General features: G+C 36.7%; 1 protein-coding gene across 1 annotated transcript in view; it reads left to right on the top strand.

The window, feature by feature from the left end:
- The first annotated feature begins 3,184 nt into the window (after positions 1 to 3,184).
- The window catches only part of LOC116179515, a 62,226-nt gene continuing 53,094 nt past the window's right edge, over positions 3,185 to 12,316 (top strand). The window contains exon 1 of the mRNA XM_031499312.1: positions 3,185 to 3,431. Within this exon, the coding sequence (XP_031355172.1) occupies positions 3,185 to 3,431 (247 nt within the window). The remainder of the gene's footprint in view (positions 3,432 to 12,316) is intronic.

Genomic DNA, 12,316 nt, shown 5'->3' with positions numbered 1-12,316 from the left:
CTTAAAAATATTATTAAGTTCAAGTCCTCTTTATGTAAATCATTTCAAAAACGAAGTACGCCCCCCGCGGACATAATCACCGCGTTGCGTTTGTTTGGGAGCGGTTCCTGCCAAAGTTTCGGGGGAAAGATTTCGTGCGCGCGGCGGTCATTTTTTTTCCCTCTTCGCATCAGAATCATGACAATTACAACGACAAGCGCTCGCTGGAATCTTGAAGGAGTTGCGTTATAAGGGTTCTAAATTGTGTATACACGAAGGGGCAAGGTGGACATGTGCTGGGAACACCTGGCCCGGCAGCTGCTGCGGGGCCCCAGCAGTCGTAGCAGCCGGCACGCGGGCTTTTCTGTAACAAAGAATTAAGGCCTACCGAGGCCCAAGCGCTCCAGTCACCTTTTCTTCATTTCACCTTCTATTAGAAGTTTCTAAGGGACGCAATCCAGGTGTCCTTACGCTCTTATGCATCTTAGAAAAAAAATCTTTTTAATTCAATTGTACTCGCACATTAACAAAGTTATTTGCTTGGAGTTCTCTTAAGATGATCCGAAGTCAGATGGTTCTACCTACGTTTTTGTTGTGACGCGTATGAAGAGCACATTCGAGTTTCCTGCAGTTACCGGATATCGGTATCGGTTTACGAATACATACTTTATCCTTTTCGTGATCTCGCACTAGCAAAAAGGATCAAGGGGGTGAGATTCTCTTCGGCTGTACGGGTTGTTTAATTGAATCACGAACGCATGCTTGATTTGTGAAACAGTGTAACGTGTATTGGGCTAATTGTGATTCAATATTCACCCCTCGAAATCAATACCAGCAGGATTTCTATGTCGTTGCAGATGTACAAGTGTATTTAAGATGATTCATCCAATTGAAGAACTACTTTTTTACGTTCGTATTTGCATCTCCACCACTAAATTACAGGGTGTCCATTTGAACGCGTGTGATTTGCTTAAACGACAACTATGTCCAATGAAAATCTAGCTCTTCTTACAAAAATGACCAAATTCAAACTGCACACAGGGCAGGTTATTAATGACGTACTCTTCTTTCGAAACATATACAGTACCTAACAAAGTGGTTTTGAATTAAAAGGGTGATTTTAGAACAGGCCAATAGGAAGCTTGTGAACAATGACCAACTTCGTATGTACAGACAAATTATATGGAAGCATTGAGTAATCACTCAACGGTGGAAACCAAAAATAAAACAAAAAAAATTTGAATGTGGTTCACAAATAGATCATATCACACTGTACATTCAAAAGTTTTGCGCGTAATGACTTTAATTCATAGGTGTTGACAACTGTATGAATAGGTATTTGCAGGGCCGGATTTACATATTTTGCGCCTAGGGGCCCCTCGAAATCGCCGCCTCCCCCCTAACCAAAATTTTTTCTAAAAATATGCAATATTTTTAATTCTTACGTAAAAGTGTATAATACTATTTTGCTTAGGTTGATTTAATTAGTGATAAAAACATTTTTTATAATATTAATAATGAGATTTATTATAATATCTGCATAGTTTGAATTACAAACAAACAGTCCCTCTTTAGAAAAATATTCTCCTTTTTAGCGAATTTTTGCAAATTTATCCGTAAAAAGGTCACTTTTTATTTTACTTTGGATGGCTGGCTGGCTGACGGCAGCAAATGAAGGCCCGTAGAAAACGCTTGTAGAGAAACGAGGAGTCTACGTGTATCTGTCCGGACCGTGTGATTAACAACTTGAGAGACGCGGCCATATCATTTGAGGTCGGCGACATCTCGGCGCCATCGCCGAGCGTGGGTTTCCCAACGTGCTGATTTTTCAGTTTGTTTCTATCTTTTTCTACAGTTTTGGTACCATTGCTTTCAAATTGGTGTCGTCGGAAAGATCTTCTAAATGCGCGTGACGGATTTTTGTTTTTTCTTCGTATGGGCGAAATTATATAGTAACATTTTGCAAGGTGCGCATCTTCTAGGTAGCAGACTTCGGGCGCCCAAAACAGTTTCGTATAGCTCGAATCGCGGTCTCTCTTTCTCGTGTCTCCAGTTATAAGAAGTGCCCCAAAAATTAAGTACTGTTTTACGGAGGGTTTTTAGCGTGGAATATGGAAGCTCCATCTTATACTTATACTTATACTTATGATGGAGTCAACATTTTTAACGCAAATTGGTGGGGTGGTGGGTGAACGGTAAACTGGAATTGAGTTTTCAATTTGTTCTAGATAATAGTAATGTAGAATGATATCCCAAATTTAGTTTTTTTGCCGCCCCTAAAAATTCGCCGCTATGGGCCCGGGTCCACATGGCCTCATGCTAAATCCGGCCCTGGGCATTTGAACGAGAACGGTCGTCTTTATTGAATCCCTGTTATCTCTAAATGGCGAGAACATCCACTAAAAGATAGCACACAAAACGAGTACAAAATGATTTTACTACTTCCCTTACGTATGCTAAATTGCATAAGCATTGTGCCCGAGATAAGGAGGGCCACTATGGACATTCTTGAAAGGGGAAAAATTACAAATTTGTTTAAATGGAGGAATAGTTACGCAATCAATTCTAAGAAGATGACGTTTAGATATCCCTGAAACTTTTTTTTGGTTTTTGAAATATTTTGAAAAAATCGGATTTTTTGAATATTACTATTTCTTTCTGGAGTTAGTACTAATTTTCGTTCTTAGCGTTCAATTATCTCCTTAGTGATTAATAAACAGCGCCCATTACCTACAGCCAAGATTAAGATGGCAGAACGACTAGCAACAGCGCCCAAACAGGATAATCGAAGAAGTGCGCACAAACGAGTACATCATAGAGTGCGTCAGGATAAATACGGACGAGGAGTGTCTGTTTGGAGCGATTGGGTGCCAATTTATGGGATTCTCGGTGTCATCAGAACCACACCAGAGATTATAACCAAAAGGATTAGATTAGGGAAGAAACCAACAATACATCAGGCAGAACCTGGAAGAATTATATCCACAATTCATAGGGAACGTAGTGGAATTAGGATCCCAGTACAGAAAGCAACGATTCTGGGGAGGATACTGGTGACTGGTGGCAATGGCCAACACATGCAACACTCAGATAGTGGTCTACGAAGAAGAAGGGGGGAAACTAATCATAGAACCGTGAGCAATAACGGGGACTACAGTACAGGTCATTGCTACATAACATACAGACTAGGGACTAGGGGGTAACAATGTCCGGGGCGAGGAGGAACGGAAAAAACCAGGATAGCAGCCAGGATGCAGACAGGGACAACATCATGATGGTAGCCACGTGGAACGTACAAGGGGCAAACGACCTAAAGAAAAGGAAGCTAATTGACGAGGAATTAAAAAAGAGGGAAGCCAGCCTACAGGAAACCAGAGTAACAAGTGGGATGGCCGCGACAAGGAACCACGACTGGTGGTTAGGAGGAGGGAGGAAGGAGAGAACCAGCAGAGGCATAGTAATCGGCCCAAATCACGATGAGGATAAGAATATTATGTTATCAAAAATCTCTAAACCTTCCCCATATAGTTTTATTCGTTGAAGTTTTTAAAAATAACAGCGACTATAGTTTCGGCGTACTGCCATCATCAGGCGACTATAGAAGTGTATCACAATATAGCAAATTTGAAAACATTAAGAGCTAGTACTTACTGTGAAAGTTAACAGGAAAACGGTAAATTACAAACGTTGAAGACGGATAAGACGAACATGTTGTTTTTTTAATTATTAACTGGCCGAAGCCAAGTGAAAAACCTGAAGGGTGGTTAAAACGGAAAGGTTGTCCTAAGTTTCAAGACGAATTAATTATCAAGCCTTGTCTTGAAACTTAGGACAACCTTTCCGTTTTAACCACCCTTCAGGTTTTTCACTTGGCTTCGGCCAGTTAATAATTAAAAACAACATGTTCGTCTTATCCGTCTTCAACGTTTGTAATTTACCGTTTTCCTGTTAACTTTCACATCGCCTGATGATGGCAGTACGCCGAAACTATAGTCGCTGTTATTTTTAAAAACTTCAACGAATAAAACTATATGGGGAAGGTTTAGAGATTTTTGATAACATAATATATTTCAACCCCCATTTCGAGGAACGATGGATCCAACTCAAAAAAAAAAAAAAAAAAAAGAGGATAAGAATACTAACGGTTATAGGATGCCACATCCCCTCGGACAAAAGAGGACAAGCTAAACTCAGGAATTTTAGCGAAATAATGGAGCAAAGGAGCGGAAGATACACGGACATCATATTCGGTAACTTTATTCCGAGACACATTAAAATTCTTGGATTAAAGAGAAGCACGTGGAAGTTCGTCAACTAAAATAAGAAAATTTTGAATTTACTTACGAGTACAGTTTTCCTTTTTTAAATAATAATCCAGACCATCTAGTCGGGAATGGTTTGCGATATTTAAGCGCACTTATCAAAGACACACAAAATACTCGTTGCCAGCTTTAGTAAACTTCACTTTGTCTTTAATAAACTGGACTCTAACTCGAACTAGCTTGATAAACAAGATGAAAAAGGTTCTCGGCGACTACTCCGACGGTCGAAACTTTTAACTTTCACTAAGACAACTGCATTTCATATTTCATATATTTCATATTTTTTTTATTTGTGTTGAATATACATAAAGTATTTACACACGTCATAATAAGCAAGAAATAACAATCAGATATAACACACTTAAACAAAACATTTAGACTCTAAAAATTCTCTGGTAGAGAAGAATGCTTTTCCGATTAGCCACTTCTTTACTGCACGTTTGAAGTTATCATACTTCAGAGTTATTTTGTCGGGAAGATGATTATAATAATTAATAGATTGCCGACAATGACTGTTTAGGGTTACGCCCGATAACAACCAAAATTTAAACAAAAAAATTATACTATTACAAACACTTTCAAAAAGAAACAAATACGGAAATATTTCCTGTTAATCAGCTTGAAATATTTCTCATACGAAGGGTGTTCTGTCATTATTTTTGGTTTTTAAACCGAAATAATGTCTACATAATGTCTACATGACGTTGTTTACACAACAACCTTGATGATTAATTAATGCGCACATGCGCAGATTACCCAATGTCAACTTTATTATTTATGGAGATATTTTTTGAAATTTTAACCAAAGATTCTTCTAGTAAAGGCAAACATATCGCATATTTGAAACATCAGACTGCGCAATGCTAAGTTTCTTATTTATAATAACACATAAATAGTCCGTTACATGACCTTTCGGGAAGTACTGACCAATTCATGGAAAATGCGCTAAAGTTACTCGCATTAAGGAGAAAATCTTTTTTATTTCCCGTAAGTTGGAGCCAGTATCAATTTTAACAATATTACAAGTTTTTTTGTTGCTGTTTGATTTCGTTTTTTTAAGTTAAAAAAGTTAAAAAAATAGAATTTGATCTAATTTAATTAATGATTTGAAGTTCGCATAGTCGCCTGAACACCTACCTACAGTCCCATAGAGGAGGGCGCATGTCTGCCATAATCAGGACACCTCTATGCGATCAGTCATATACAAGTTCGTTTGGATTAGAGTATAACATTGTAAATTCAAAGTACTAACACCATATAAAGCTCTGTTTCGGTATCGAATTTATTAAAAAGTGATTGTTTGTCTTTATGGATTAAAATAAGTGAATCAAAATCCGTACACTTTTCTAAAATCGAACGCCAAAAATGTTGACCTCTACCTCCCAACATACTACACTCTGTACATTTTAAGAAGGTAGTGGTAGAATAGAGAAGCTTTGACCTTCACTGTGATTGGTTAAAGCACGAGGTCAATTTTACGCTGTAAAGTAAAACGAGTGACGAATTTTGTAAGATGGTATTTTCTGGTTGTAACTTAACTGTCGAACTGTCATTAACTGTTAATGTCAAACATCCAAGCGTGAAATTGTTTGATTTATTTCTACTTTACAATAATTTGGTGCCGTTTTATATTTTTCCTGTGTGTGTTTATCTTCAAACACAGCGCCATCTACTACCTTCTTATAATGAATGCAGTATAGTCTTCATACAGGGTTGATTGCTTACATCGGGTTTACCTATAGTGACGTTTTATTATTTTAATGGGATATTATGGGGTCATTATCATAGTGTGTATAAAATCTAAAAAAAAAACTAAAGTGTTGATTGTCCTGTGATGCAATTTAGAATGATAGGGATTGTGCTTGGAATGATAATACCAGCAAGGGGGTTTTACTGTAAACTTCAAACCAAAAATGGGCGTGCCAAGTAATTTTCTGTTTTTGGACGTTAATTTTCCATTGTACGAATGGGAGAATTTATTTTGATACTAGGATTTCGTGACCGAATCTTTTTGGCCACGTCGTTTCGGATCTATTTCCTTAATATTCCTGCGCGGAGTCAAGAATCTAAGATGAAGTTTGGTATGTGATATGATATGTTTGGATAAAATTGGATTAATGAATTCTTTTTTGGAGATGATTTTGAGATGAATTTTCGTAGACGTGGAGCTCATGCACTGAATTCTATTAGGGAGGGAATAGTCCGAGCGAATCTTCCAGCGGTGGGAATTGCGATAAGCTTTCTTGTAAATTAATTGTCCAGTTCCACACATCCGCATGTATTGTGAATGTAGAAACAAACGCCTAAATTATTAATGAGTATCTCGATACAATTTCGTGATTTGCCCAATTCAGGAGCACTGACCTTATACCACACAGTCATAATAAAATCTGCGAACTTCGATTGTCATACCGCGAGTAGGTACTTTATAATGTAAAACAGCCACGCGATAACATCAAATAAAACTTAAATTTGATAGTTATCGTCGGGCAACCCCTTATAGTGCTAGGGGTGTTAAGTACACCAAAGCAAAAAGAATGTGGTTAGTGTACTTACAGTAATTAAAGAACGTTTTTAAAGGCGCCAGAATGGGACGGCGACTAAAGGTATGATATAATAATGGCTTCACCTTGAGCAGATGTTCCAATCTAAAGCAGATGCACTACGCACGAGGATAAACAGAAGTCACTGGCTATTCGCCTAATTGAATTATAAATTATAAAACAAGCATGACTTACATGCACTACCTACAAATCAAAAGCACAAAGAGATTTAATAAGGAATTTAAACAGGATAACAAAAGCTGGAAAATTAATAAAACTTATTTCAAGATATTATAATGGGGTTTCCATTTGCATCCCGGAATAATTCAGTGTAATTTGTACGAAGAATCAAGAAAATAATAATAATTAATTATGATGCAAGGGCTCAAAGATTAACAGTAATTACGGCACGCAGTTTCAAGTTTACCGACGTAAGAGTCGCATAAATTAAATTGCGAATGTTTTAGGGGGGTATTTTGGTTAATTAACAAGCGATATAAGTTAATGCCGGGATGTTGTTAATGGTGTGTCTTTGGGAATGTTAACCAAGAATAACAAAAGAAGAAGGTTGCGTATTATAAAATACGCGCACCAATGAATTATGCATTCCTCAAATATGTATCCTCTGAAAATGTTTATTTAGGATTGTGTGGGGGTTTTGGTCTAACAGAGGTGAGTTTAATGCAGCTGTTAAAGCTACCAAATTTCATTAACAAAATATTCTCCCGCTTTAAGAACGCATAAACTTTATAATCAATTTAGCCCTACTTATTTTAGGTAGGTGTCGTACGACCTAATAAATAAACCGGCGATTAGGCAAAATTCGAGCCGAGAGGGTGTGATAAGTGCTTTATTTTGCACGTGTGCGTTTATTAATGTTTAAGATTAAAAAGAATTACGGCCGTTTGTCTCTGTTTACTGATTAGTTTATTTCGCGAGCGGATGTTGATAGTGATAAGCTTCCGCAATCCCTTTTCTTTTCGGGTTGAGTTTGATAAATTACTGAGAACTTTGGTGTTACTTATAAGCTAGATTTATTATGACGTCAAAATCTTACGATGTGGTGCCCCCTCTTTTTATTCCACAGAATACGATAATTTCGAAAGTATTAACATCATCTTACTTTGTAGAATCGTTCACAAATTTCAGCAATTTTAATGCTTTCGAATGAAATACTTTTTATTTTCACCACTCGTACTGAAAAGCAACGTAAATTATTACTATCGTGTGTATTTGATATTCTTACGCCATCCATCTAGGTATTTCCTTTATAATCCAGTAGTATAAATGGACACTATTCTTTTGTATAGTTCTTTTACCTAGTTCTTTGTTTTTGCCACTAGAGGCCATCAAAATGTTATAGATTTGTAATTACTACTTCTGTGTTTTACCGCCCAAGGTCGTGCAGAGGTTTTCTTAAATTTTTTCGGCACACAACTCTTTCTCTTTGTACAAAACCAAATTCAACGATCACTGTAAGAAGAACGTACACGCCATATTGGTTACTCGACATTCTTGTCTACCTGTTAGAATGGATTTATATGGCTGTATAAGTTCGGTGAAGTTTTTTTCTTGTGATTTTACTTTAGATACTTCGCTGACGCGAATATATTTTATAAGTTTCTAAAGCCGTTTTTGCATTACCCTTGACTTTGAATAATCATTTTTTAGGCTTACTCTTTTCTTCGTTATTACCTACTATTGCTTTCTACATCGATATTCCTTGGTGAAGAGAAAGGCGAAATAGAGGGAGATAGTGAAGTGCGGGTAGAGGAAACCGAAAAGAGAATTAATCAAAGAGCTGATGGAAGGATACAAGAGGAAATAAGAAGGGCGGCAAAGGAAACAAAAGAACAAAAAGTGGGAAATGAAGAGCGATGGGATAAGGAGAACGAAGAACTTTCGTAGAGAGTAGCAAAATTAGGGGAAGAAAATAAGAGAAGATAAAAGAGTAAAGATGGAAAAAGAAAGAGAGAGAAAGCACTGGAAATGGGAACCTGGCGAACGTAAAAGAGGTATGAACAATTGAAGTATGAGGAAAAAAGGTGATAGTCGCGGAACTAACCTGCGAAAAGAGAGAAGTGATGACGAGCTAACCTATGAAGAGAGAAGGATAAAGAGAGAAATTAGGGAGGTGACTGAAAGGGAAATCAGAAAGGGCAAAAAGTAAGATGGAAGTATAAGAAATTAATGATAGAAAACCAACAGTACAGAAGGGCTAGTAAGAACAGAGAGAAAGAAAACGGAAGAGGAGAGGGGCGGAGAAAGTAAAAGAAAAGAGGAGTAAGGGAGTCTCAATAAAAAAAGGAGAAAAAAGTAAAGTGAAATAAACATTGGGAGGAATAACATGAAATTGATGTTCTGTAGCGTGGCGCGATTAGCAAGTAAGTATGGTGAATCATGGGAGTTCGGAAAGGGATATGACGTCGTGGGTTTAATAGAATCATGGATAGAAGAAAAGAATTGGGAAAAAATCAAATATAATAAATATACCATATACCGAGGAAATACACTTGGAAGTACCAATTCGTGAAGAGGGATAACAGAAAGTAAAGAACAAGGGAGGTATCTTAACAAGAGTAAAAAAGGGATAAAGGAATGGGGGGACGAAATGAAAGGGTATGTAGGAAAACATGAATCAAAAGTGGACGTGGAAGGGAAGAAAGTAAGAGTGGTAACAGAGAAGGAATGACTGACTGACTTAAAAAATAAAATAGAAAATATGGTAGAGGAAAGGGAGGGCGAGCTTCTAATATTGATGGGAGAACAAAACAGGGAATAAAGGAGAATGGGTAGATGTGGGATAGAAACACAGGAAAGAATATCAAGAGATAAAGAGGGCTACAAAAAGGGAGAAGTTTTATTGGAATTATCAGAAAAGAGAGAATGGGGAATTCTAAATGGAAATATGGAGGGAGATAGAAACAGACGGATAACTCACATACATGGAAGGAAAAGGGAGATCGGTAATTCGTATGCTGTAGTAAATGGAAAAATATTGGAAGAACTAGAAGAATTTAAGATAGGAACAAGGATAAAATCGGATCACCCACCGTTGGAAATGGGAAGGTCAAGGAAGGAAAATAAGCAAAAAAAGAAGGAACATGCAGTTATGAACAAGAGACATTGTGGAGTTGTATAGAATCGGACAAGGAGAAGGAATAGGAGGAAGTACAGAGGAGGAGTGGCATAGTAAGTATGAAGGAGAGTATTAAAAAATCAATAACGTAGAAACAAATAATTAAAGGAGAAAAAAAAAGAAAGGAGTGATGAGACAGAGAGAATACAGAAGAAGGAAACAAATTTGGAGAAATGATTGAGAAGGAAAGAAGAGTGCGAAATAGAGAAGAAAGAAGTGAGAGAACAAAAAAAAGTACAAAAGAAAATTTAAAAAAAGATAAACAGGAAGAATACAAAGAACAAATAAGAACAGAGAAGGGTTTTTGGAAGAAAACAGAGGAAAAAGAAAAATAGAACAAGTGAGAGGGAAAGTACTTAGTTCAACCTTATTTAATTTCTACATGAGAAACATGAGAAAAGTGTCGAGACAGAGCCAAGGTGGAGGGATCGTAGTGGCAAAAAAGGGATATACGGTCCTTGGCAGTGATATAGGCAACATATGAACGAATTGTGAGGTATTGGGAAAGAACGGAGCTAAATGTAGAAGAGTCGAAAATGATGCCATTTAAATAAAGGGGTGGAAGAAAAAGGAGATAGAATGGAAATTGAGACACAAAAGAATACAAGAACGTCAGAGAATTTAAAACATAGGGTACCAAATGCAAAGAAGTAATAAGACAAATAACGTAGGAAAAAGGGGGTGGTGGCGATTAGACAGGTGTGGAGAATAGGAGAAAGGGGTTTCAAGAATGACTTCAGAACAAGAAAATACCTGTTCGATGCAATAGCCAGAGCGGTGTGTATGTACCGAGCGGAGATATGGGGATAGAAGGAATTAGATGAACTAGAAGGAATATAAAGAAGACCGACACCGAATTGTAAGTTAGAGGAGGAAACAAAAATGGAGACGCAGGGCGGTGAAGTTCGAGGAGAGGAGCGAATTGGTACAAGAATGCTTGTCAACGAGGATGAATGCAAAACGAATGTGGGAGGAACAAAGGGAAAAACTATGAAAGAAATGGATACGGACGGGTTAAGCTCGAAAGGAAGAGAGTAATAGGATGCAAAATACAACACGGGGTGCAGATGGAGAGTGTACAATGAACTAGTAGTTAGAAGGATCTAGTAAGGGAGTAGTTACCAAAATACTTATTGTAGGGGAGGAAAAATATTAAACAATGGTAAAATTCAGAGTGGAAATGGGAGAAAGGGAAGGACACATGGAGAAAAGAAGAAGGATAATGTAGAATCTGTGGAGAGGGTGAAGAAGGCAAAGAACACATGTTATGAAATAATAAAGACGTGGAAAGGACAGGGGGAAGTGGACGAGGAGTATACTTTAGGTTTATGTTGTTATAGTAGAAAGTATTGTAGACAGTTTTGCCATTCTGGCGTTTAATAAATTTGATTGATCGATGAGACAAAACATATAGATAAAATAAAATAATACGCAATTACATTTAAATAAATAAAAGCGGGATAAACCAGGTAGCTCATACAGAATAATATAAATTACAAAACAGTTTAATATTTTAGTAATAAATAAGACAAAACATATTACTGTGGTATACGGTCACTATACCATATATTCCAAGTGTAAAAACTGTTTGCACAGCATTAAACTTGTTTCCGCATTATAATCTATTACAATTATTTTACTATCATGAGGACTATTGGGTTTTTTATTTGAAAATTTTTAAAATAACCTCTTCATTTTTCTTATTTAAGCAAAAACCACTTGCTCTCACAACACAACACTCGAAATTCCTCTACGTCGCCAGAACTGATAAAACACCTACATCGCTTATCTCGCACGTGACATTGTTTGTCAAACGACCAATTAATTCTTGTTCAATAACAACTTTTTTATTAATATCTGACCAGATAAAACTTTAAACTCATGTCAAAATTTCGATTAAATGTTCCCTTAGTTGCCCGTTTTAAATTCACACAAACTAAATACAACAAATAGAATAAAATGCATTAAACAATTACCGACTAAATTTACAATAAAAAATTAATATTAAAATGACAATTCGTCAATTTTTTTCAACTTCCCCAGATCTTATGAAATAACTTGAATTAAGTTACATACATGCGGTTCTGACTGCTATTTCCCATATTCAGACCGAAATTACGTTAACAACCTGTATTTTTATACTACAAGGTGGCTCGCTCTCATCTTCGGCATTGATTCAACCTAAAAAAGCGACACCCCCATGTAGTTATTAATAAAATATTAATAAAATAACCAGTCATAACTGCCAGTGTATAAAACGCTAGTTGCCAAACATTTGTTTTTACATTTTAAAGTCTATAATTAAATAACATTGTTTCTAACTTTTCATAGGT

Source organism: Photinus pyralis, unplaced genomic scaffold (genome assembly GCF_008802855.1).
Source record: "Photinus pyralis isolate 1611_PpyrPB1 unplaced genomic scaffold, Ppyr1.3 Ppyr1.4_LG8, whole genome shotgun sequence".
Taxonomy (NCBI): domain Eukaryota; kingdom Metazoa; phylum Arthropoda; class Insecta; order Coleoptera; family Lampyridae; genus Photinus; species Photinus pyralis.
Note: the sequence above shows the minus strand (reverse complement) of the source record. Positions and strands in the feature narration are given on the sequence as shown.